At 48.3% G+C, this 27,170-nt stretch overlaps 1 protein-coding gene across 9 annotated transcripts in view; it reads right to left on the bottom strand.

Annotated features, from left to right (window-relative positions):
* The window catches only part of LOC106608688 (neurexin-2), a 1,074,993-nt gene that overhangs the window by 559,946 nt on the left and 487,877 nt on the right, over window positions 1-27,170 (bottom strand). For all 9 annotated transcript variants that reach the window (XM_045721575.2, XM_045721576.2, XM_045721574.2 and 6 more), the window contains one exon: window positions 17,233-17,534. In XM_045721575.2, coding sequence (XP_045577531.1) covers window positions 17,233-17,534 — 302 coding nt within the window. The remainder of the gene's footprint in view (window positions 1-17,232; window positions 17,535-27,170) is intronic.

Raw genomic sequence — 27,170 nt, 5'->3', positions numbered from 1 at the left:
TCGATCCGGGTCATGTTAAGCCGTGTCGAGCGTCTCCGCTCTGCTGCTAATGACTTATGTTAATCCATTAATTAGGTAAATAAGTTCCAACAGTGGGTGTGAAATTTGCATATGTATGCCTCTCTGCCTCGTCAAAGACCTACAATGCGCTTGTGTCTCTAATCGTCCCAAAACACATCAACAGATACATCAAGCCCATAACTTGATTGGGACTCAAAGGGATTGGGGACGCAAAACAATGGTTTATTAAATTAGACAAATTACGAAGGTGACAATGACTTTGTGTCTTTGTCTCACAGGCAGATAGCAATTATGTGAATCATCTTTTTTTTGTGTGTTTTTTTGTGAGAAGCGTGATTAAATATTACGTGTGTGGGGTTTCAGATCCCCCCGGGGTTTGATGTCTGAATCCTGAATTTATCTGGGATCTCTACAAAGTTCTTACATGAAGGGACAGTCTAGGAATGCATGGGGAAAATTAATCTCCTCAAACTGATGATGATCTTTCGATGAACATCAAAATGGGGATGACGAACATAAAGTATGGAGAGAAGTCAGTCTGAAGTCATCCCTTCATCACAGTTTTGGAGGAGAGCGAGGGATTACAAAAATGTATGTTCACACCCTGAAATTACCAAAGTTGCCATAGAGATCTTCAACCAACATTTCAGACCAACACTCCCCCTTTAACTTCTAAGCATGTCATAGCATGGCCGCATGCTAAATAATTGAAGGGAAGATAGGCAAAGAAAGACATAGAGGAAAGAAAGAGGTATTGCTTAATATAACACCCTCCGAAACAATCTGAGATTCACTAAAACCTTTATGAACCTGTAGAGCGAGAGGGAGAAAGAGAGAGAAAGAGAGGGTGGCAGAGAGCCAAAGAGATTGATAGTGTTCGAGAGACAGGGAGACAGAGAGAGAGAGAGAGAGGGGGGTGAGAGAGCGAGAGAGAAATAGAGAGAAAGAGAAAGTGAAGAACAGACAAAAACATTACTGTGTCACATACACAGGAACAATACACGAACACACGTCCCTCACCCCGCCCTGTCCTGTCTCACCCTGCCCTGTCCTGTCTCACCCTGCCCTGTCCTGTCTCACCCTGCCCTGTCCTGTCTCACCCTGCCCTGCCATGTCTCACCCTGCCCTGCCCTGTCTCACCCTGTCCTGTCTCACCCTGCCCTGTCCTGTCTCACCCTGCCCTGTCCTGTCTCACCCTGCCCTGTCCTGTCTCACCCTGCCCTGCCCTGTCTCACCCTGCCCTGTCCTGTCTCACCCCGCCCTGTCCTGTCTCACCCTGCCCTGTCCTGTCTCACCCTGCCCTGTCCTGTCTCACCCTGCCCTGTCCTGTCTCACCCTGCCCTGTCCTGTCTCACCTCGCCCTGTCCTGTCTCAGCCTGCCCTGTCCTGTCTCACCCTGCCCTGTCCTGTCTCACCCTGCCCTGTCCTGTCTCACCCTGCCCTGTCCTGTCTCACCCTGCCCTGTCCTGTCTCACCCTGTCCTGTCCTGTCTCACCCCGCCCTGTCCTGTCTCACCCCGCCCTGTCCTGTCTCACCCTGCCCTGTCCTGTCTCACCCTGCCCTGTCCTGTCTCACCCTGTCCTGTCCTGTCTCACCCCGCCCTGTCCTGTCTCACCCTGTCCTGTCCTGTCTCACCCCGCCCTGTCCTGTCTCACCCTGCCCTGTCCTGTCTCACCCTGCCCTGTCCTGTCTCACCCTGCCCTACCATGTCTCACCCTGCCCTGTCCTGTCTCACCCTGTCCTGTCCTGTCTCACCCTGCCCTGTCCTGTCTCACCCTGCCCTGTCCTGTCTCACCCTGCCCTGTCCTGTCTCACCCTGCCCTACCATGTCTCACCCTGCCCTGTCCTGTCTCACCCTGTCCTGTCCTGTCTCACCCTGCCCTGTCCTGTCTCACCCCGCCCTGTCCTGTCTCACCCCGCCCTGTCCTGTCTCACCCTGCCCTGTCCTGTCTCACCCTGCCCTGTCCTGTCTCACCCTGCCCTGTCCTGTCTCACCCTGCCCTGCCATGTCTCACCCTGCCCTGCCCTGTCTCACCCTGCCCTGTCTCACCCTGCCCTGTCCTGTCTCACCCTGCCCTGTCCTGTCTCACCCTGCCCTGTCCTGTCTCACCCTGCCCTGCCATGTCTCACCCTGCCCTGCCCTGTCTCACCCTGCCCTGTCTCACCCTGCCCTGTCCTGTCTCACCCTGCCCTGTCCTGTCTCACCCCGCCCTGCCCTGTCTTACCCTGCCCTGCCCTGTCTCACCCTGCCCTGTCTCACCCTGCCCTGCCCTGTCTCACCCTGCCCTGTCCTGTCTCACCTCGCCCTGTCCTGTCTCACCCTGCCCTGTCCTGTCTCACCCTGCCCTGTCCTGTCTCACCCCGCCCTGCCCTGTCTCACCCTGCCCTGCCCTGTCTCACCCTGCCCTGTCTCACCCTTCCCTGCCCTGTCTCACCCTGCCCTGTCCTGTCTCACCCCGCCCTGTCCTGTCTCACCTCGCCCTGTCCTGTCTCACCCTGCCCTGTCCTGTCTCACCCTGCCCTGTCCTGTCTCACCCCGCCCTGCCCTGTCTCACCCTGCCCTGCCCTGTCTCACCCTGCCCTGTCTCACCCTGCCCTGCCCTGTCTCACCCTGCCCTGTCCTGTCTCACCCCGCCCTGTCCTGTCTCACCTCGCCCTGCCCTGTCTCACCTCGCCCTGCCCTGTCTCACCCCGCCCTGTCCTGTCTCACCCTGCCCTGTCCTGTCTCACCTCACCCTGCCCTGTCTCACCCCGCCCTGCCCTGTCTCACCCTGCCCTGCCCTGTCTCACCCTGCCCTGTCCTGTCTCAACCCGCCCTGCCCTGTCTCACCCCGCCCTGTCCTGTCTCACCCCGCCCTGTCCTGCCTCACCCTGCCCTGTCCTGCCTCACCCCGCCCTGCCCTGTCTCACCCCGCCCTGCCCTGTCTCACCCCGCCCTGTCCTGTCTCACCCCGCCCTGCCCTGTCTCACCCCGCCCTGCCCTGTCTCACCCTGCCCTGCCCTGTCTCACCCCGCCCTGCCCTGTCTCACCCCGCCCTGTCCTATCTCACCCCGCCCTGCCCTGTCTCACCCAGCCCTGTCCTGTCTCACCCCGCCCTGCCCTGTCTCACCCCGCCCTGTCCTGTCTCACCCTGTCCTGTCCTGTCTCACCCCGCCCTGCCCTGTCTCACCCTGCCCTGTCCTGTCTCACCCTGCCCTGCCCTGTCTCACCCCGCCCTGTCCTGTCTCACCCCGCCCTGTCCTGTCTCACCCCGCCCTGCCCTGTCTCACCCCGCCCTGTCCTGTCTCACCCCGCCCTGTCCTGTCTCACCCCGCCCTGCCCTGTCTCACCCCGCCCTGCCCTGTCTCACCCTGCCCTGCCCTGTCTCACCCAGCCCTGTCCTGTCTCACCCCGCCCTGCCCTGTCTCACCCCGCCCTGCCCTGTCTCACCCTGTCCTGTCCTGTCTCACCCCGCCCTGCCCTGTCTCACCCTGCCCTGTCCTGTCTCACCCCGCCCTGTCCTGTCTCACCCCGCCCTGTCCTGTCTCACCCCGCCCTGTCCTGTCTCACCCCGCCCTGCCCTGTCTCACCCCGCCCTGTCCTGTCTCACCCCGCCCTGTCCTGTCTCACCCCGCCCTGTCCTGTCTCACCCCGCCCTGCCCTGTCTCACCCTGCCCTGTCTCACCCTGCCCTGCCCTGTCTCACCCTGCCCTGCCCTGTCTCACCCTGCCCTGCCCTGTCTCAGCCTGCCCTGCCCTGTCTCACCCTGCCCTGCCCTGTCTCAGCCTGCCCTGACCTTTCTCAGCCTGCCAGGGGGTTTATACGACAAGGCCTCCCTATATTCAAAGCCTTCGGCTGTGGAATGACGACCCTGGTCAGCCCACGCCTTCCCTGTCTATAATTGACTCATGTGGGACAAGGGGACAGGGAGGAGGCGGCGGCCATTGTTTGCTGATGGGGGATAAAACTCCTAATCGTGTAAACAAGAACAGACACATGGTTTTTTTTAACGCTGTCTCAGGCGCTTCCATTGCACCAGCTTCTAGCTTCTCCACATACATTATTAATGTGGGGAAAAGACTGTGAAAGACCAATTAGAATAGTTTCACCATGTAGCCCTCCACTTGCGGAGAGAGAAGAGAGAATTGACATGTTTTCTCTGTCAACAGTCTGGGGAAAGCGGTAAAGCACTAAGGTCCAGAAGCAAATGAGATGAGAGCCAGATCGTGTTGACCGAGTAGCCGAGAATGGGGCTATCAGGGGTTTGATCTTTACATACATGTCACAATGGACATAGTTAAAATGTCACAACCCGGATAAATATTTTAGTGCGGCTGTGAAAAAGATCAATGGTTGGCAGACTCCGAAGACCCACTGTAGAATTGGTCTGGGTGGATTTATTGCAAAGAACAAGTGAGCTGTAAGACTGATGACTGCTCTCATAAAATATAAACTTCCAATTTAGCTAGTAATAGTCAATTATAAAAAGAGACAGAGATAAATCCTATTGGCTGGGGGAAAAAAAATGGCTAGTAATTTTTCATTAGACCTGAGGTAGTTGAGAGAAGGTAATGAGTTTTGTATAGTAGAACATTGACTAGAGCTCCTAGAAGAGAGGCTGCATACAGAACTCATTCAAATGGTCACATACGGTAGTTGATCACAACAAGTATCAAATGTGTTTGTGTGTGTGGTGCATGTGGTTGGTGTGTGTTTGCATGTTCTGTATGTATAACCTCATGCTTGTATTTAATTAGAGATTTGATTCTATGAGGCACATGTACAGTGCCTTCAGGACGTTTTCACACCCATTGACTTTTTCTACATTTACATTTACATTTAAGTCATTTAGCAGACGCTCTTATCCAGAGCGACTTACAAATTTTGTTGTGTTACAAAGTGGGAATAAAATTGATTAAATTGTATTTTTTTTGTCAAAGACCTACAAAAGATTTGAATAAATAAAACAGTAATATATCTTGATTAGATACGTATTCAACCCCCTGAGTGAATACATGTTAGAATCACCTTCAGTCTTTCTGGGTAAGTCTCTAAGAGCTTTGCAAACCTGGATTGTACAATATCGGCCCATTATTCTTCAAAAAATTATTCATGCTTTGTCTAGTTGGTTGTTGATCATTGCTAAACAGCCATTTTCAAGTCTTACCATAGATTTTCAAGCAGATTTAAATTCAAACTGTAACTAGACCACTCAGGAACATTCAGTGCCGTCTTGGTGAGCAACTCCAGTGTATATTTGGCTTTGTGTTTTAGGTAATTGTTCTGCTGAGAAGTGAATTTGTCTCCCAGTGTCTGTTGGAAATCAGACTGAACCAAGTTTTCTTCTAGGATTTCGCCTGTGCTTAGCTCTATTCCGTTCATTTAAAAACTTTTTTTTTTACTCCCTAGTCCTTGCCAATGACAAGCATACCCATTACATGATGCAGCCACCACCATGCTTGAACATATGAAGAGTGGTACTCAGTGATGTGTTGTGTTGGATTTGCCCCAAACATAACGCCTTGTAAGGCCAAAAGTAAATTTCTTTGCCACCTTTTTTGCAGTATTACTTTAGTGTCTTGTTTCAAAGAGGATGCATGTTTTGGAATATTTGTATTCTGTACAGGCTTCCTTCTTTTCACTCTGTCATTAATGTTAGTATTGTGGAGTAACTACAATGTTGTTGATCCATCCTCAATTATCTTCAATTGAAGCAATTAAACTCTTAACGGTTATAAATCACCATTGGCCTCATGGTGAAATCACGGAGCGGTTTCCTTCCTCTTCGGCAACTGAGTTAGGAAGGACGCCTATATCTTTGTAGTAATGCTCAAATGGATATTCATTGTCTGTTTATTATAATTTTGAAAATGTTATCTACCAATAGGGGCCTTTCTTTATGAACCATTGGAAAACATCGCTGATCTCTGTGGATGAATCTGTTGTAGAAATTCACTGCTTGAATGAGGGACCTTACAGATAATTCTATGTGTGGAGTACAGAAATTGGGGAGACATTTAAAAATGTTGTTAAACACTATTATTGCTCACAGAGTCCATGCAACTTATGTGATGTGTTAAGCACATTATTACTCCTGTACTTATTTAGGCTTGCAATAACAAAAGGGTTGAATACTTATTGACTCAAGACATTTCACCTTTTCATTTTGTATTAAATTGTAAACATTTCGAAAACATAATTCCACTTTGACATTATGGGGTATTGTGTGTAGATCAGTGACACAAAATCTAAATTTAATTCACTTTAAATTCAGGCTGTAACACAACAAAATATGGAAAAGTCAAGGGGTGTGAATGCTTTCAGATGGCACTGTATGTGTTTTTCATGCACCACATGTCGCAGCAGAGGTCTCAAACAGAGTATTGCTGTGAGTTCGGCAGCCAAATGGTCAGGGGAGGCCCGAGAGGAGTCTTTCTACCAGCTAGTTAGTTGCGCTTTCATTCCAATCCTCTCTTGATACACCCTTCCCTGCCTTCTTTCCCTCCCTTCCTCCATCCCTCAACCCCAGCACCACAGCTTAGGCTTCCAGTAATGGAAATTGACATAACACCACCAGATGAAAATATAAATGTCAGTGCAATTATGCCGACAGACGTGGCTGTGTGCGCAGCCACTAAAGAAAATGATGGCCTATCGTACCTAAGAAGATGTTTCTCCTCTGCTATCTTTCTCCCTATAAACATCCCTCTCTGTCTCTCTCTTTCTCTGTCTCTCTCTCTCCCCTACCTCATTTGTGTATCTCCAAAGATGCTACCTGCAACCTGTGTGAGTGTGCTCTAATGGTCCAGAGATGTTGAACGTAAATATACAGTAGGTCTGGTTAAAATGGCTGTAAGATGCAAACTGGGACATGAATAAACATGACAGGCAGTGACAGAGCTATTAGTGGTAAAGAAGGGCTCTTTCTGAGTGAGAAGGGGTGAAGATGTTAATAAACACGAACGTGCACACACACACACACACACACACACACACACACACACACACACACACATATACACCTACATACACATACACACACACACACACACACACACACACCTACATATACATACATACATACACACACACACACACACACACACACACACACACACACACACACACACATACATACATACATACATACATACATACATACATACATACATACATACATACATACATACATACATACATACATACATACATACATACATACATACATACATACACACATACATATTAATATGCACATCCACATGTACTACAGTACATGCACTAGCATTCTCTCAGAATCATACAAAATACAACTCTGTTAACCCAGAACTAAAATCTGTCCACGAGAGATTACAAACATGGGATGCTATGCAAATGTTATGCGGATGATAGCTATTGAGTTGAATATTGAGTAGCGATTCAAACTCATTGTCATACATACTGTAGGCATGAGCTAAATGTCAGTCAAAAATGTTTGGCCAGAAGCCCTCCTCTACCTGTGTTCATAACAGCCAGTATACACACCACAGCTTTTACACCGCATGCCATTTCACCCAACTGTTACATCGCATGCCATTTCACCCAACTGTTACACCACATGCCATTTCACCCAACTGTTACACCACATGTCATTTCACCCAACTGTTACACCACATGCCATTTCACCCAACTGTTACACCACATGCCATTTCTCCCAATTGTTTCACCGCATGCTATTTCACCCAACTGTTACACCGCATGCCATTTTACCCAACTGTTACACTGCATGCCATTTCACCTAACTGTTACACCACATGCCATTTCTCCCAACTGTTACACCACATGCCATTTCTCCCAACTGTTACACCACATGCCATTTCTCCCAACTGTTACACCGCATGCCATTTCACCCATTCTGTTACACCACATGCCATTTCTCCCAAATGTTACACCGCATGTCATTTTACCCAACTGTTACACCGCATGCCAATTTACCCAACTGTTACACTGCATGCCATTTTACCCAACTGTTACACCGCATGCCATTTTACCCAACTGTTACACTGCATGCCAATTCACCCAACTGTTACACCACATACCATTTCACCCAACTGTTACACGACATGCCATTTCTCCCAACTGTTACACCGCATGCCATTTTACCCAACTGTTACACTGCATGCCATTTCACCCAACTGTTACACCACATGCCATTTCTCCCAACTGTTACACCACATGCCACATCTCCCATTCTGTTACACCGCATGCCATTTCTCCCAAATGTTACACCACATGCCACATCTCCCATTCTGTTACACCGCATGCCATTTCACCCAACTGTTACACCGCATGTCATTTTCTGTTACACTGCATGCCATTTCACCCAACTGTTACACCGCATGCCATTTCTCCCAACTGTTACACCGCATGCCATTTCACCCAATCCACAGACTTCCGTGAAAAACAGGGAGTCTGGCCTCTCGCCTCATCCATTAGCCTGTATCACCCCTCCCGAATGATCCGCTTGCCTCACCCTTGCGTCACCGCCCTGACTGCCACTGTTGCATTGTGGGTCCAACACATTATGGCTACTTAAAATGTCATCTGTAATAACACCATACCAGGATCATGGGGGCACACTGTCATTACGTCTGATAGATTTGTTGTCTCTTGAGAAGAAGTAAACTAATGGTGATATGATATTACCATTATGAATGTTGCCACTACACACTAGACAATCCGAATGGCAATTTAACTCACCTGGATTTAACTACGATAAACCCTGGCGGCCATTACCATCGATAGATTGCTTTGGTCTTATTGATTTTGCAAGGTGGGTGCTCAATTGCTCTGAGGCTCTGCTATCGTTTGAGCAGTCCTTGCTAGAGGGAATGTTATGAAAAATGCTTTGTTAGCCCTACGAGAGCTGTGATACTCTTTAGACTAGAGAGAGAGTGGACTTTAGAATGTAATGAGGACAAGAGGTGATGACAATGAAGTGGTTAATGTCTTTCCTGTACATGAAATGGATGAAACAACGGCTAGCGGACCAGCCGGTTGCTAGGTGACAAATTACAAGCGAGGAGAGGAAGGGGGATGCAAGTGGAAGGGAGAGGAGGAATCGATTGGATGAACTGTTCTGAATTCTCGAGGCTTTCTTTCTGTGTCAAAAAATGTTGACGCTGGAAGGGAGGGAAAGAGAGATGGAAGGGGGAGGGAGACAGAGAGGGGTGGAAGGGAGAGGGATGGAAGGGGGGGAGAGGGATGGAAGGGGGGGGGGGGGGGCATAATTGCAGCTGGTAAGCTAGATGATACCTAATAGACAGGGATAGAAAAACAAGAGGTGAAGAGATCCAGAAGAATGTCCAAGAACCTCCACTATTGACTGTGGTGCTGGTTGTTCTTGCTCCTGCCTATGGAATAATGTAACATTCCTCATCCCATACCAAGGAGAGGTAACCTTTTAAGCTCCTGGTTCTCCAGCTCCAGTGTCTGTGTGTGCCTGCTCATGATTATGTGTGTGTCTCTTTGTCTCTCTCTCTGTGTGTGTGTGTGTGTGTGTGTCTATTAATGATTGTGTGTGTGTGTGTGTGTGTGTGGTGTGTGTGTGTGTGTGTGTGTGTGTGTGTGTGTGTGTGTGTGTGTGTGTGTGTGTGTGTGTGTGTGTGTGTGTGTGTGTGTGTGGTGTGTGTGTGTGTGCCTATTTGTGCCTGCTCATGCATGAGTGTGTGTGCAGTCTGTACAGCCAACAGGTTACTTTGTTCACTCAAAGTGTGTTGCAGGAGCTGAACTCAGGGCACTGAATCCCAGCGCAGTATGGTCAGAGCAGCATGCTCAGCACTTAAAGAACAAGACAAATCTGTTTTATCCAACAATTAATCCAATGGCTGAACCCAAGGTCTAATTATATGAAGAAAATACAGGGGTTAGAATACTAGACAAGAAGACACTAGGAGGATGCAGAGAGGGAGAGAGATAGAGAGAGGGAGGGAGAGAGAGAAAGAGAGGAGAGGAGAGAGAAGACAGCATGAGCAAAGAGAGGCGTAAATAGAGAGAGAGAATAAGAGAGTGTCAGAGAGAGAAAGGGAGAGAGACAGAGAGAGTCAGAGAGAGAAAGAGAGTCAGAGAGAGAGAGAGTTGGAGAGAGGAGGGAGAGAGAGAAAGAGAGAGAATCGGAGAGAAAGAGACAAAGAGAGAGAGACAGAGAGAGCCGGAGGGAGAAAGAGAGAAAGAGAGAGGAGACAGAGAGAGAGTCGTAGAGAGAAAGAGAGAGAGACAGAGAGAGAAATAAATAAATATAAATATGTTCAAGAGTTCAAATGTCTCGTTCTCCCCAGTCCACAGACACACGAGCGGAAAAGACGTTAGATTTTATTATGGCACATAGAGGGAATGAAACAAAGCTTTTTCCATCCCCTTGCTCCCTTTCCCATCCCCTCGCTCCCTTTCCCATCCCCTCACTCCCTTTCCCATCCCCTCGCTCCCTTTCCCATCCCCTCACTCCCTTTCCCATCCCCTTGCTCCCTTTCCAATCCCCTCACTCCCTTTCCCATCCCCTCGCTCCCTTTCCCATCCCCTCACTCCCTTTCCCATCCCCTCGCTCCCTTTCCCATCCCCTCACTCCCTTTCCCCTCCCCTTGCTCCCTTTCCCATCCCCTCGCTCCCTTTCCCACCTCCCCCGCTCTCTTTCCCATCCCCTTGCTCCCTTTCCCATCCCCTCACTCCCTTTCCCATCCCCTCGCTCCCTTTCCCATCCCCTCACTCCCTTTCCCCTCCCCTTGCTCCCTTTCCCATCCCCTCGCTCCCTTTCCCACCTCCCCCGCTCTCTTTCCCATCCCCTTGCTCCCTTTCTCATCCCCTCGCTCCCTTTCCCATCCCCTCGCTCCCTTTCCCATCCCCCCGCTCCCTTTCCCATCCCCTCGCTCCCTTTCCCATCCCCTTGCTCCCTTTCTCATCCCCTCGCTCCCTTTCCCATCCCCTTGCTCCCTTTTCCATTCCCTTGCTCCCTTTCTCATCCCCTCGTTCCCTTTCTTATCCCCTCGTTCCCTTTCCCTTCCCCTCGCTACCTTTGCCATCTCCTCCCTCCGTTTCCCATCCCTTCGCTCTCTTTTCCCTTCCCCTCGCTCCCAAAGCTGTGCTCTGCATCCAAGAGACTCTTCCTCTTTTATCACTGTAGGTAGAGTATCACACACACAGGCACGCGAGTACATGCACACGGATACACACACCCACACACACATAGGCAGGCAGGCAGGAAAACACACACCCATCCCCAAACACACACTCCTGATGTCCTGCAGCTCTCCCTGCCTGGCTCATATTTCCTAATGGCTGTAGGTCCCCTCAGGGGCCTAAGGTGTCTGTTAAACACACAGACAGATAGACAGCCCCTGACTGGCCTTACTGTATTACCCTCTTTCAGTAAGTGGCTTGGAATGAGACCTACAGATCAAAATAATGGGATACAGGAATAAAGCTCCCCGCTGTCTTTTCTGTCGGCTGCAGTATACAGTACAGCATGTTATTGTCTCACAGTAGACTATGTACAGTGGTATCAGATTTGCTCGATTTCCTTATATTGGCGGTTTCCATGGTTTCAGAAAACATGAAGTACTGGATTCCCCTAAGAAAGCTGACATACCCGGCACAGAAAACACAATGAATTTAGCCACTGCGAGGCGAATGAATTGACTGAAGCCGGAGAGAGTGATATCTTGGCAGAACCACCAATGTTCATCCTCTCCTGCTGCCTTCTAACATTGGTGATGGCAAGCGCTCTATAATCCAAACACAATTTTAAATGGACTTAAAACTAGGTGTGGAGGCTTCATTCATAATGACTGGAGGCGTCTTAACTCTCAAAGTCTTTGTGTGTGTGAGCGAAACCAAGACCATTTGTGGTTCTCTCACTGGCCGAGTGAAACTAGGAATATTTATTGTTGAGGGCTATCCATGTCTGCTATTGTGAACAGAATGCATGACGTTTTATTTCTAAAGACGTGTGACTGTCAACAAGATAAATTGTGAATACAGAGTTGGTATATTATGTGTCACGTAATAGATTACATCTCTTTGGTCTGAAACCAACACATCTCTTTGGTCTGAAACATTACATCTCTTTGGTCTGAAACCAATACATCTCTTTGGTCTGAAACCAATACATCTCTTTGGTCTGAAACCAATACATCTCTTTGGTCTGAAACCAATACATCTCTTTGGTCTGAAACCAATACATCTCTTTGGTCTGAAACCATTACATCTCTTTGGTCTGAAACCATTAAATGAATGCAAGTGGAAAACAACCACTTTCTCTTGCAGTGGAAAAAGTCCGCTAAATGTGCGAGTGTGTGGATGTGTGCAGCAGCATGTGTTGAACAATTGTTCATGCCTAGCCACCCTCCCTGCGTGTCCATTTGTATTGGTCTCGCTGTGTGGGTTTGTATTGTATTGTATTATAATGTCATGTAATGTATTGTAATGTATTGTGTCTGTTGGTCCGTCTGTCCAGCGTCTCAGCCCTGGAGTATTGCAGCGCAGTCACCACTGCTTAAAGTCTGTAAACTGTCCATGATAGTATCTCATTATGTCAGAGCCGGAGAGAGAAGGAAGAGAATGAGGGGGTAGAGGGAGAGGAGAGGGGAAGGGTGGGGACGCCTGCCGGCCAGCCTCTGTGTATTTGGAGGAGCTTCTTCCGTGATGAGAGGTCAGTGTGAACAGCCTTGACTGCCCATCATCCATATACCACAGGGACCAACCACACTGTCTTCCCTATACAGGCCGGCTGTACAGCATTCTGGGGCGGCAGGTAACCTAGTGGTTAGAGCGTTGGGCCAGTAACTGAAAGGTTGCTGGATCGAATCCCAGAGCTGACATGGTAAAGAAATATGCTGTTCTGCCCCTGACCCACTGTTACCCGGGTGGGCCATCATTGTAAATAAGAAGTTGTTCTTAAAAAAATGACCTCTCCCCTATACAGGCCTTCAGTGCAGCACTACCTCTCCCCTATACAGGTCTACAGTACAGCATTACCACTCCCCTATGCAGGTCTGCAGTACAGCCTTACCTCTCCCCTATACAGGCCTGCGTTACCACTCCCCTATACAGACTTGCAGTGCAGTATTACCTCTCCCCTATACAGGTCTGCAGTACTGTACAGCATTACCTCTCCCCTATACAGGCCGGTAGTACAGCATTACCTCTCCCCTATACAGACCTACGGTACTGTACAGCATTACCTCTCCCCTATACAGGCCTGCAGTACAACATTATCTCTCCCCTATACAGGCCTGCAGTACAGCATTTACCTCTCCACTATACAGACCTGTAGTGCAGCATTACCTCTCCCCTATACAGGCCTGCAGTACAGCATTACCTCTCCCCTATACAGGTCTGCAGTACAACATTACCTCCCCTATACAGGCCTGCAGGACAGCATTTACCTCTCCCCTATACAGGCCTGCAGTACAGCATTTACCTCTCCACTATACAGACCTGTAGTACGGCATTACCTCTCCCCTATACAGACCTACAGTACTGTAGGGCATTACCTCTCCCCTATACAGACCTGTAGTGCAGCATTACCTCTCAACACCACTGGGTGGTGCTGTGATTCTTCTGTGTTTCTCTGCATTTCTTCTCTGTTTCGGATTCCATATCTTCTCACCTAATTCTCTCTGCCTCCTTTTTACCATTAAAAAGGTGACACATTCACAGGTTTCAGGTGGGTGGTGTTGGATGAGAAATAAATACAATGAGAGAAAAAAATAAACTCTGAATGACGAACAGTTTGGGAAGCTCATTGTTACTAATGATGCCGAACCACACAGCAAGAGCACTTAAAACCAATGGAATGGAATCAAACTACTGTAGGCATTAAAACGGATTGATAATCGTGGCTTTAGAGCTAGGGGTACAGCTATGGGCCGGTGAAGACTGGGGAGAGGGCTATCCTAGGGATATGACATCATGATGAAAACAGTGGGTATATAATACGAACGGGAGGCTGAACACTTTGTGGGGGTGGGGGGTGAATGGTGTGTGTGTGTGTGTGTATATGCATGCCTCTTCTCCTGCCTCCTGCATATGTATGTGTAACATGATCTGCTACCACGCTATTGATTAGTCCAAGAGCAGAGAGGCTGCAAACATTGGGTCAGAGGTCACTGGTCAGGTCAATGCTTTCGTTATCCTCCCTCAGCCTGTGTGTGTGTGTGTGTGTGTGGTAAAGCTCAGTGTGGATCGTTATGTTGGGACTGGTGGTGAGTGGCTGGGATCAGGGTCTAAATCTCTAGAATCATGTTGGCTTTCCAAGCTCATTAAACCAGTTTCACTCTGGTGAGCAAGCATGCCCCAGCAGCAAACGTATCTGACCCCTGCCGTGTCTGTGTGAGTGTGTGTGTGTGCGTGTGTGTGTGTGTGTGTGTGTGTGTGTGTGTCTGTGAGTGTGTGTGAATGTGTGAGTGTGTGTGAATGTGTGAATGTGTGAGTGTGTGTGTGTGTGTGTGTGTGTGTGTGTGTGTGTGTGTGTGTGTGTGTGTGTGTGTGTGTGTGTGTGTGTGTGTGTGTGTGTGTGTGTGTGTGTGTGTGTGAGAGAATGTGTGAATGTGTGAGTGTGTGTGTGTGTGTGTGTGTGTGTGTGTGTGTGTGTGTGTGTGTGTGTGTGTGTGTGTGCGTGTGCCTGTGTGCTAGGCCTTTGTCTATCTATGACATTGCTACATAGGATAGACCATTACATTCGATAGTTTAAGAAAACAACAGTTTTATGGGCTACAGTCAGAGGCTACATGTGTAGCAAGTGCACTGGGAGATTTCTAATCAATGCAAAATGTAATTAAAATTACGTAATTAAGTTGGCTAAATGAAAAGGAGTAGGCTACAATGATCAACCCACCGGTAGCTGTTGTTTCATATGAACGCAGTTGTTGTAGACATTTCACGGGGAGTGCTGCAAAATGGCATCTATTAGCCTCGCTACTTTAGCTAGCTAGCTGGCTAACTTAGCTGGATACTGTAACTAGCTTCTTCTTCAACAATGTGAATGCAGTCAAGTCAGGCACTACCAGATGATATGATAGATAGCCTATGGCAGCAATATGTTTTTCTAACTAGCGCAATTGGGTTTGGCTACTTTCTCTCTCTCTCCCTCTTTGCCAATCACATAGAGTACCTCCTCTCTGGCCCCTCCCCCACGCCCTTCTCCTGAAACAAGCAGAGTGCAGCGCACCATCTCTCTCACGCGCATCGAGCAAATCTCCACTGAAGATTCAAATGTATTTCTGATTTCGACTATCCGGATATCCGAAAAACTATCATGATGTTATTCGAATTCTGAAATCATTTTAACATGATCATTTTTTTGTGTATTTTACCCCCCTTTTTCTCTCCAATTTCGATCTTGTCTCATCGCTGCAACTAACCAACGGGCTCGGGAGGCGAAGGTCGAGTCATGCGTCCTCCAAAACATGACCTGACAAACTGAGCATCTTAACACCCGCCCGCTTAACCCGGAAGCCAGCCGCACCAATGTGTCGGAGGAAACGCTGTTCACCTGACGACCGAGGTCAGCCCACAGGCTCCCGGCCCGCTACAAGGAGTCGCTAGAGGGCGATGAACCACGTAAAGCCCCCCGACCAAACCCTCCCCTAACCCGGACGACGCTGGGCCAATTTTACGCCGCCCTGTTGGACTCCCAATCATGGCCAGTTGTGATACAGCCAGGGATTGAACACGGGTCTGTAGTGACGACTCTAGCACTGCGACACAGTGACTTAGACCGCTGCGACACTCGGGAGGCCCTAATGAAGTCATTTAAAATGCCCATCCCTAGTGTGTGTGTGTGTGTGTGTGTGTGTGTGTGTGCGCGCGCGCCTACAATCCCAGAATTGTACAGTACAGTGAGCATTCAGGTTTCTGTATGACTTAGTGATTGTGCACCCCAAACAAGTCTCTCTCTGTCAGTGTGCGATCAGGGTTTTCCCAGTGTCAACCACTTTGCCCCCTGAGTCAAGCTCACATAAGCTACATGTCTATTTATTATGACATGACTGCAGTGGCCGAATCTCTGCAGGAAGAATCAGACTTTTATGACAGCCAATACTTCCACCCTAGTTGGTCTGGAGAGCTTCCTCTGAAAGACAACGCAGCAGCTTTACTGCACTTTTGAGGTTTCTTTCCCAGCAGCACAACTTTTCTTTCTCCTGCCTCAGACTGAATTCTGCAGTCATTAAAAAGTCCAGGGAAGTTTCAAGCTCCTGTTGTGTTTCCAGGTGATAGGAAGTAGGGCTTTGTGTAAATGTTTGCTGCGGCGGTGGACAAAAGAGTTGGTGTTGTTACTTTTGTTTGTTAACGCATTCACATCAGGCCTGGTTGCAATACGGGGCCATTACAATAGCTATTATTAGGGCCGACAAGCCATTCGTTCCAATTACCATTACCAAAACACTTGGAGAAGTAAGCAAGGCAATCTTAAGTCAAATTGATTGCATCTCACTGCCACTATCTACAACTGCCAATTGATGACCTGGCATCGAGCCTCTGCCTCTGCTATTCAATTTGTGTGTGTGTGTGTGTGTGTGTGTGTGTGTGTGTGTGTGTGTGTGTGTGTGTGTGTGTGTGTGTGTGTGTGTGTGTGTGTGTGTGTGTGTGTGTGTGTGTATTTGTGTGCGATTCCTTTCTTCCTGACCGTGATTAGCGGGTTGTAAAGATCTGTTGAGTAATGTGTTTAGACGGGGATAAAATGCACCATCTCTACAGATTCATTTGAAATCATAACGTGGGTAAGTGCTTTACATGCATACATATTGAAAGAAGACTATTGAACCCAGAGTTCCCTATTAGGGTAACGTAGACCTACGGGTATTAGATATCCACATCTACGAATGGACGTGAACTTGTGATTACGTGTACTGGGTCTATTATCTTTTCTCTACGCTGTTAACTTTGACCCCCTTCCCCCCTGCTTTCCCCAATGAGCAGATGACATGGATATTTGGTTGTTTTTCGGAGAAGGAAAACATGACGAGAGAGAGTGACCACAGCAATCCTCTGCAGATCTCAACTCTGGAAGTGGAAGAGAAAAACACCAACATCAGAGAGAAAGTGACAGGAGAAAGAGGAGGAAGAAAGAGAGGTAGATACACAGAGATGTAGACCAACAGATTGAATAGCTTGAATGAAAAAAAAGAGAGAAAGATACAGAAAGCGAGAGAGAAACACCGCATAGAAGCTCGACCAATCACGTCGTGTCTCTTTACCTGGCGCAGGTTGCGGGTGACGCGCACATCGTGCCAGGCGTTATCATTGAACTTCCCATTGACGGGCTCCACCAGCGCCTCGAAGGCGCCCGAGCCCAGGTTGATGACCAACCAGACGGCGCCGCTCTTCAGCGACAGGTTGACGTAGTCGGCCGACTTGCCCGTGTGCAGCATGAGGCCGTTGCGCTGCAGCGTGCGAAAGGAAAGCGTGATCTCGTCCGTGCTGCTCTGGATGGGCGTCAGCGACAGGTCATAGCAGAAGAACTCGTTCCCCTTGAATGTGGCCACCGACACTTCCTTCCCTGGAGAGACATGAGGATGAAGAGAGGGGGGGTTACAGTTACAGACATGTATAGGTCATATAGAGTTGCTGGAACTCGTGTTTGGTGTATTTCTGGATTGGTGACACACACCCAAGACACAATTGGAAGCAAAAGGAACGAGAAAGAGATGTATGGAGATAAAAGAGTGAGTAAGACAGACGAAGAGGTCTGAGTGCAAGGTCGACATCCTTGTTCTTTCTGTCAGTCCACCTGCCACACATTCTTTCAGCAACAGTCAGAGAAAGTCAGCTCACACTACAGACACGGGTCAAATCCCAATGAAACGGCGGGGGAAGACACCATTTCCTAATGTTTCATAATAAAACAGACTACATCCTGTCATTACAATGAATAAAGAGGTCTCTCTGCACAATGTGGACACTCAGCACCTCTCTTCCTATACGTGTCTATATGCAGCCAGGTTGCTCAAGATTCACTTCGAAATTCGGACGTTCGTTCATGTCCCGAGGATGTCCAGTGGCGGGTTTTGCCTTCAAAACCCACCACTAGGGGCAACATTGAGTGTCATTACCATTAAATAGGCTTGGGTTTTGCTAAGTTGTTGTGGACGGGCATAAGTCGTGAGCTCCGGCTCCAAGGGTTGCTTGTTCAAACCTAGTAGTAGACACTTGTTCTTTAATTCAACTTTTTAACCCTATGCCAAACATTAACCCTTAACTTAACCATTCTGAATTGATGAATAAGGATCTGCAGCAAGAGGGGCAACCCAGCATGTCAAAAACACTTCGATATTTGACGTTTGGAGAAAATTTTATACATGTCAGAATCTGAAGTCAAATGAGTAAAACCGTGAGATCTTGTTGTACCTCGCGTACTAGGGTCTATCAACAAAATGTCATCCCAACAGACCAGTGATCCACACAACACCATGCTGTTGTAATTTCACCGTGTCCCTGAGGACGCTCTGAGGGAATCCAGCTCAGGTAATGAGGTTCACTTGCGAATCAGGGGGAACCCTGCGAGGGAGGGGATTGGATAATCCCATTTATCCCAAAGTTCTATTACTGCAAATCCCTCCAATATCTGCACACATTTCCCAGGGGAGGGCAGGGTCGGGAGGGCCAGATAGATTGAGGACCACCATCTCCTGAGCACTGAATTACAATTATAGAGCTGAGGGTGGCGGTGAGAGTAGTGCTGAGACTGGTGGTGAGAGTGGTGGTGAGAGTGGTGGTGAGAGTGGTGGTGAGACTGGTGGTGAGAGCAGTGGTGAGAGTGGTGGTGAGAGTAGGAATGAGACTGGTGGTGAGAGTAGTGGTGAGACTGGTGGTGAGACTGGTGGTGAGAGTGGTGGTGAGAGTGGTGGTGAGACTGGTGGTGAGAGCAGTGGTGAGAGTGGTGGTGAGAGTAGGAATGAGACTGGTGGTGAGAGTAGTGGTGAGACTGGTGGTGAGACTGGTGGTGAGAGTAGTGGTGAGAGTAGTGGTGAGAGTAGGAATGAGACTGGTGGTGAGACTGGTGGTGAGAGTAGTGGTGAGAGTAGTGGTGAGAATAGGAATGAGACGGAAGGTGAGAGTAGTGGTGAGAGTGGTGGTGAGACTGGTAGTGAGACTGGTGGTGAGACTGGTGGTGAGAGTAGTGGTGAGACTGGTGGTGAGAGTAGTGGTGAGAGTAGTGGTGAGAGTAGGAATGAGACTGGGGGTGAGAGTAGTGGTGAGAGTAGTGGTGAGAGTGGTGGTGAGAGCAGTGGTGAGAGCAGTGGTGAGAGTAGTGGTGAGAGTAGTGGTGAGACTGGTGGTGAGACTGGTGGTGAGAGTAGTGGTGAGAGTAGTGGTGAGACTGGTGGTGAGAGTAGTGGTGAGAGTAGGAATGAGACTGGTGGTGAGAGTAGTGGTGAGAGTAGTGGTGAGAGTAGTGGTGAGACTGGTGGTGAGAGTAGTGGTGAGAGTGGTGGTGAGAGTAGGAATGAGACTGGTGGTGAGAGTAGTGGTGAGACTGGTGGTGAGACTGGTGGTGAGAGTAGTGGTGAGAGTAGTGGTGAGAGTGGTGGTGAGAGTAGTGGTGAGAGTAGTGGTGAGAGTAGGAATGAAACTGGTGGTGAGACTGGTGGTGAGACTGGTGGTGAGAGTGGTGGTGAGAGTGGTGGTGAGACTGGTGGTGAGACTGGTGGTGAGAGTAGTGGTGAGAGTAGTGGTGAGACTGGTGGTGAGAGTAGTGGTGAGAGTAGGAATGAGACTGGGGGTGAGAGTAGTGGTGAGAGTGGTGGTGAGAGTAGTGGTGAGACTGGTGGTGAGAGTGGTGGTGAGAGTAGGAATGAGACTGGTGGTGAGAGTAGTGGTGAGAGTAGTGGTGAGAGTAGTGGTGAGACTGGTGGTGAGAGTAGTGGTGAGAGTGGTGGTGAGAGTAGGAACGAGACTGGTGGTGAGAGTAGTGGTGAGACTGGTGGTGAGACTGGTGGTGAGAGTAGTGGTGAGAGTAGTGGTGAGAGTAGTGGTGAGAGTAGTGGTGAGAGTAGGAATGAAACTGGTGGTGAGACTGGTGGTGAGAGTAGTGGTGAGAGTAGTGGTGAGAGTAGTGGTGAGAGTAAGAATGAGACTGGTGGTGAGAGTAGTGGTGAGAGTGGTGGTGAGACTGGTGGTGAGACTGGTGGTGAGACTGGTGGTGAGAGTAGTGGTGAGAGTAGTGGTGAGAGTAGGAATGAGACTGGGGGTGAGAGTAGTGGTGAGAGTGGTGGTGAGAGTGGTGGTGAGAGTGATGGTGAGAGTGGTGGGATGCAGCCTTAGGTTATTCAGACTTATAAACTGGGTAGTTTGAGCTCTGAATGCTGATTGGCTGACATCTGTGGTATATCAGACCGTATACCATGGGTATGACAAAACTTTTATTTTTACTGCTCTAATTACGTTGGTAACATGTTTATAATAGCAATAAGACACCTCGGGGGTTTGTGATATATGACCAATATACCACGGCTAAGGGCTGTGTCCAGGCAATCCGTGATGCGTCGTGTTAGGAACAGCCCTTAGCCGTGGTATATTGGCCATATAGCACACCCCCTCGGGGCTTATTGCTTAATTAGAGAGGACATGGACTAATTATCTATTGATGTAATTTCTGTTATGTGTTAAAATAATGACTTTTCAAGCACATCAATCACAGTGATTTGACTATGTATTTAACATGTCTGATTTAACATTAACTCATACAGGCTTTTCTTTTCAAATGGCAGTCATAAAAAATATAGAAACGCCTGAACATACAGTATTGTAAAGATGCATGTACGGACACACACAAGCACGCACGCATGGACACACACACAATCTCCCATAACTGAGGTAGACAATGAATTCTCCATTTAATGAAGAGAACTATGTTTTTTTTTTATTATTATTGGAATTTAGAGTTATCTCAGACGAGGCGGAAAGGCATCATGGCGTGGAAGAAACAAGAAAACGAGAGAGAGAGAAAGAATAGAGATAGAAAGAGAGAACAGAGAGAGAGACAGCGAGAGAGAACGAATAGAGAGTGAGAGAGAATAGAGAGAGACAGAGAGAGAGACAGAGAGAGAGAACGAATAGAGAGAGACAGAGAGAATAGAGAGAGAGACAGAGAGAGAGACAGAGAGAGACAGAGAGAGAGAGACAGAGACAGAGTGAGAGAAAGAATAGAGAGAGAGACAATCTCTGGTAAACAGACTCCTCACGGTCTCTGTTCCACTGATGTAGTAAGAACAAAAGCGTGGTAAATGGACCGCAGCAGCCATTTTCAATTATGTATTAAGTTAGGAGAGAGAGGGGAAAAAAACAGGAAAAAAAAACAAATTGGGTTGTTAACAGTAAGCAACAAGCAGCACCATTAGTGGTGGGAAGTTTGGCTCTTCTCACTGATGTTTTCAAGTCATTCAGTCAAAAGAACGAATCTTTCGACTCATTTCGTTCATTTGATTCAGTAATGTCCAATGCGCAGATCACCCCCTACTGGCAAACAATGAATTAAAAACTCGAAAGAATCATGATTCTACAAACCTCTCGTTCACCATAGAGGGCTTATTATTGGAGCTGTCATTTGTGACTGAGACTTAAAAAAGTGTGCTTAAATAATTGTACATTTGTGATTGCTAGGCATACAAATAAGATTGTTAACTGATACCTTTGAAATGAGTTCAAGTTACGGCCACAACCAGACTAGATTGTGAATTACTTGGCGGAATGACACTGCTTGACTGGCGCGAGGGATATTAGCACAATATCGTTCACAAACTGCAGCAGCCCAATTGATTCGTTCTCGAGTTTGAGTTTTGAGCAGAGAGAGGCTGGCTGCCTATGCTTTGGTTCTAAAATGTGTCCATCGAGTAACGTTCAATAATCAATGAACAGCATTCATTCTTGCACCATGCGATCAATTATCAGCATGATGCCTGCAGCATGATCTATTTTCCCTCGCTCACATGATGGACAGATGCTGGTCAGAGCACGTCTCTGGAGCCACTGAGCCTGAGGGGGACGTATTAAACCCTGCTGTAGAATTCAACGCGGCCAGCAGGTCAAGTGAACGACTAAAATGAATGATTCTCTCGGAAAAAAAAAACTAATCGTGACTCTCGAGTCAGTAAAAAGAGTTGTTCAAAAAGAATGAATCGTTAGCGAATTGCACGTCACTACTTGTGATTGCTTTTTATGAGCTGTGATGTCAGATGATAAAGACTGAGCTAATGAAATGGAAGGAGGCAGCTTGCAGAAGACAATAACTTTCTTTTTGGAGGGGATGGGGCAGGTGGTTGACAAAGGGGAGAACAAAAAAAGAAGACACTGCCTGAGCACTCGGACTGACAGGAAAGGACGAGGGGACATGTTTTAGTGTCGCATGGTGGTGCTCTGATGATGACAGGGGGCTGATGCTATCTCTGACCCTGGCATGATGCATTACAACGCAACGTCCCGCTAGACATCTTCAGAAACCTATTGCCTTTAGCGGGTAAATAAACATGCAGTGTAAACCTATTGCCTTTAGCGTGTAAATAAACATGCAGTGTAAACCTATTGCCTTGAGCGGGTAAATAAACATACAGTGTATAGACATCAAGAACATTTACGGAAACCATGTTATTAAAACACTTATTTGACCAGTCTCAGTAGATTGTAGCTAGCACTCTCTCCATTCTTCCCTCTTTCCCTCTTTCCCTCCCTCCCTCTCTCACTACTTCCCTCCCTCCCTCCTTCTCTCTCTACTTCCATCCATCCATCCATCCATCCATCCATCCATCCATCCATCCATCCATCCATCCATCCATCCATCCATCCATCCATCCATCCATCCATCCATCCATCCATCCATCCATCCATCCATCCCTCCCTCCCTCCCTCCCTCCCTCCCTCCCTCCCTCCCTCCCTCCCTCCTCTGTCTCCTAGACTTCCCTGCTAGGATCCGTTGGTAAGCCCTCTCCCCATCCCCCCTCTTAGATCTGTATACTGTAATAAACCAGTGATCCTTCCTCCTTCTCTACAGAGGGCCCTGGAAAGCTCCACTTCCCTCCTCGTTCTCTACAGAGGGTCCTGGAAAGCCCCACTTCCCCACATCCCTCCCAACAAGGACGGTGGAGACCACTTCAGCTCCGCCACTCGCTTTCCAACATAAAATGAATATATAGACGTTTCTCTCTCTCCCACTCTGTCAGTCTCTCTCTCCACCCCTCTCCCCTCCCTCCCTCCCTCCCTCTCTCCCTTCCCTCCCTCCCTCCACACCCAAAGCCAATTTATTCTCAGAGTAAACCCCCCTCCCAACAACCCTCCTAGCCTTCTCCCTCTCCACACTGCCTGACTACAGCATACCAATCAGGTGCTCCTCCAATCCAGAGCCCAATCTTCTCTCCTCTCCTCCTAAACATGCCTCTTCTCTGCCTTGATGCCCCACTACAGGCACTGGGCTCTCCTCAACCAAGACTGAAAGCCTGATGTGCTGGGAATAGCTTGGGTATAGCCTGGGTATAGCCTGATATACTGATACTGTCGGTTCACTGGCATTGGAAAACTGTCTGTCTACTAACTGCCTTTCTTTCTCCACTCCCCCAGCTTCTACATGACTACTAGGCCACTTTCCAACTTCCGCAATGTCTCAAGCTCTTAACCTAACTTCTGATACCTACATTCGCAAGATCTCTATATAACGTGCAGGACTGTACAGGTGATATTTGATTTGTAACTATATGCCCTAAGGAAGCCTTCCATGTCTTAGCTAAGACCCCTCTCTCTGAGCTACACAGTAAAGTGATGGTTATCAGAGAGGGATGGAATTCCAGTCTCTCCCCCCCCCCCCTCCACCCTCCAAAGTCAGAGCTGGGGGTGGGGGATTCAAGTTCTTTGCATTCTTGGAAGGTGATTCTGTGGAGTTGTTAACCGTGATGGAGAGGTCTTTGAGCAGGCAGGCCTTCCACGGGAGGAAGAGCAGCTCCGTCTTATCTAGGTTGAGCTCGATGGGCCAACATCCAAGCTAAGATGTCTTCCAGGCACGCAGACATACGTGTCGCCACCTGGGTGTCAGAAGGGGTATTGAGACAAGTAGTTGAGTGTCATCCACATAGCGATGATAGGAGAGACCATCTGAGGATATGACAGAGCTGAGTGACTTGGCGTATAGAGAGAAGAGGAGAGGGCCTTGAACTGAGCCCTGGGGGACACCAGTAGTGAGAGTATGTGGTGCAGACACAGATCCTCTCCACATCACCTGGTAGGAGCAACCTGCCAGGTAGGATGCAATCCAAGAGTGCGCAGAACCTGAGACACCTTGCCCTGAGAGGGTGGAGAGGAGGATCTGATGGTTCACGGTGTCTAAGGCAGTGGATAGATCTAGGACTTAGGCCATTTTGAAGTCAGAGGGGATGCAGCCAGTGGTCAGGGATGAGTTGATGAGGGAAGTGAGGAATGCAAGAAGGTCTCTAGAGATGGTCTGTAGAAGGGAGAACTGGATGGGGACGAACAGGCAGTTTGTCGGGCGGCCAGACCTCACTAGTCTCATCTGGAGAGAGAGAGGGGAAAAGAGGTCAAGGCGAAGGGAAGTTCTGTGTGAGTGGGACCAGAGGACTCAATAGGCTGAGTGAATGAGGAGTGGATATCGTTAACATTCTTTTCAAAGTGGTTGACAAAGTTCTCCACAGATAGGAGAGAGAGAGGAGGAGGGTTGGAGGAGTAAGGAAGGAGGAGAAGGTGTAAAAAAGTTTCCTAGGGTTAGAAGCAGAAGCTTGACATGGCTTTAGCAGCGGATACAGAGGAAGAGAAGGTAGAGAGGAGGGAGTGAAAGGATGCTAGGTCCGGAAGTTTAGTTTTCCTCCTTTTTCACTCAGACCTGTTCAGTAAGCTCGCAATAAGTCACTCACCTACTGAGCAGGAGGGGAAGGCCGAGCCGGCCGGGAGGAAAGGGGACAGTGTGAGGTGTAGGATGCAGAAAGGGAGGAGAGTAGGGTGGAAGAGGAAGATTCAGTAAGATTTAGCAGAAGGGAGAGATGATAGGATTAAAAAGGAGAGTACTGGGAGAGATTGTGCTTAGGGTTGGAGGAAAGGGAGACAGAAAAGGAAAAAAAGTAAGTGATCAGAGACCTGGAGGGGGTTTGCAGTGAGATTAGTAGGAGAACAGACTCTAGTAAAGATGACGTCAAGCGTATTGCCTGCCTTGTGAGTTGGAGGGGATTGGGAAAGGGTGAGGTCAAAAGAGGCAAGGAGGGGAAAGAGAGAGTTGGAAAGAAATGAATCAAAGGCAGATGACAAAAATGTAAAGCTTGAGTGATCAAGTGAAAGTGATGGCATCGAATTCAAATGAGGAAATGGACAGGTGAGAGAAGGAGAAAGGAGAAAATCTCCAGTTAGGAGAAATGAGTAGACCCATGCCACCACCGTGACGACCAGATGCTCTTGGACTATGAGAGAAAACGTAGTCAGATGAAGAGAGAACAGCTGGAGTAGTAGTCTTCTCTGGGGGGATCCATGTTTCCGTCAGGGCCAAAACGTCAAGGGCAGCATAGGATGAAGGGCAGCAAAGGCTGAGATCAACTCTGCGTTCTTGATCGTGGATCGGCAGTTCCAAACTCTGCCAGAGACTGCGCGCAGTTAACACTAAATTAGAAGGGTTGCACCCAGGGCGTGGGGAGCATCTGTAAAGTTACAGGGAGAGGAGCAAACAGGTATAGAAAAACACAAATAGGTGCGGCTGGCTTCCACGTTAAGGGAGCAGTGTGTCAAGAAGCAGTGCGGCTTGGTATGGTCGTGTTTCGGAGGACGCATGGCTCTCGACCTTCGCCTCTCCCGAGTCTGTAGGTGAGTTGCAGCAATGAGACAAGATCATAACTACCAATTAGATATCATGAAATTGAGGAGAAATAACTAGATATGATACTGGTGTGGAGCCTTCCTCTCTTTGCTTCCTCGAATAACTCTGCAGAACAATTCAGCACAACCGTTTTTGTTTCGGCAACAGTTTTAGTTTTGCAGACGAGACCGCCACTGACATGACTGCCGCTTATAGCTGCCAATGAGAAAACAGGGGAGACTGAAGTATTAACACTAATTGCTCATTTCCTAGCAGAGGTGAAGAACACACATACACCAGAGCTGATTGTTGATACGCAATACTGTATCTACAGTGGCTTGCAAAAGTACACACCCCCTTAGGCATTTTTCCTATTTTGTTGCTTAAAATAGATTTTTGGGGGGTTTGTATCATTTTATTTACACAACATGCCTACCATTTTGTGAAACAAACAAGATATAAGAGAAAAAAACTGAAAACATGAGTGTGCATAACTATTCACCCCCCTCCCCCCACCCAAAGTCCATACTTTGTAGAGACACTTTTTGCAGCAATTACAGCTGCAAGTCTCTTGGGGTGTCTCTATAAGCTTGGCACATCAAGCCACAGGGATTTTTGCCCATTCTTCAAGGCAAAACTGATCCAGCTCCTTCAAGTTGGATGGGTTCCGCTGATGCATTAAGTCATACCACAGATTCTCAATTAGATTGAGGTCTGGGCTTGACTAGGCCATTCCAAGACATTTAAATGTTTCCCCTTAAACCACTTGAGTGTTGCTTTAGCAGTATCCTTTGGGTCATTGTCCTGCTGGAAGGTGAACCTCCGTCCCAGTCTCAAATCTTTGGAAGACTGAAACAGGTTTCCCTCAAAAATGTCCCTGTATTTAGCGCCATCCATCATTCCTTCAATTCTGACCAGTTTCCCAGTCCCTGCCGATGAAAAACAGTGTTGCTTGTGGGGATGGTGTTCTCGGGATAATGAGAGGTGTTGGGTTTGTGCCAGACATAGCGTTTTCCTTGATGGCCAAAAAGCTCAATTTTAGTCTCATCTGACCTGAGTACCTACTTCCATATGTTTGGGGAGTCTCCCACTTGCCTTTTGGTGAACACCAAAAGTGTTTGCTTATTTTTTACTTTAAGCAATGGCTTTTTTTCTGGCCACTCTTCCGTAAAGCCCAGCTCTGTGGAGTGTACGGCTTAAAGTGGTCCTATGGACAAATACTCCAATCTCCACTGTGGAGCTTTGCAGCTCATCCAGGGTTATCTTTGGTCTCTTTCTTGCCTTTCTGATTAATCCCTCCTTGCCTGGTCTGTGAGTTTTGGTGTCAGGTTTATTGTGGTGCCATATTCTTTCCATTTT

The sequence above is a fragment of the Salmo salar genome, chromosome 07, assembly GCF_965601325.2.
Source record: "Salmo salar chromosome 07, fSalSal1, whole genome shotgun sequence".
NCBI classification, from domain to species: Eukaryota; Metazoa; Chordata; class Actinopteri; order Salmoniformes; family Salmonidae; genus Salmo; species Salmo salar.
Note: the sequence above shows the minus strand (reverse complement) of the source record. Positions and strands in the feature narration are given on the sequence as shown.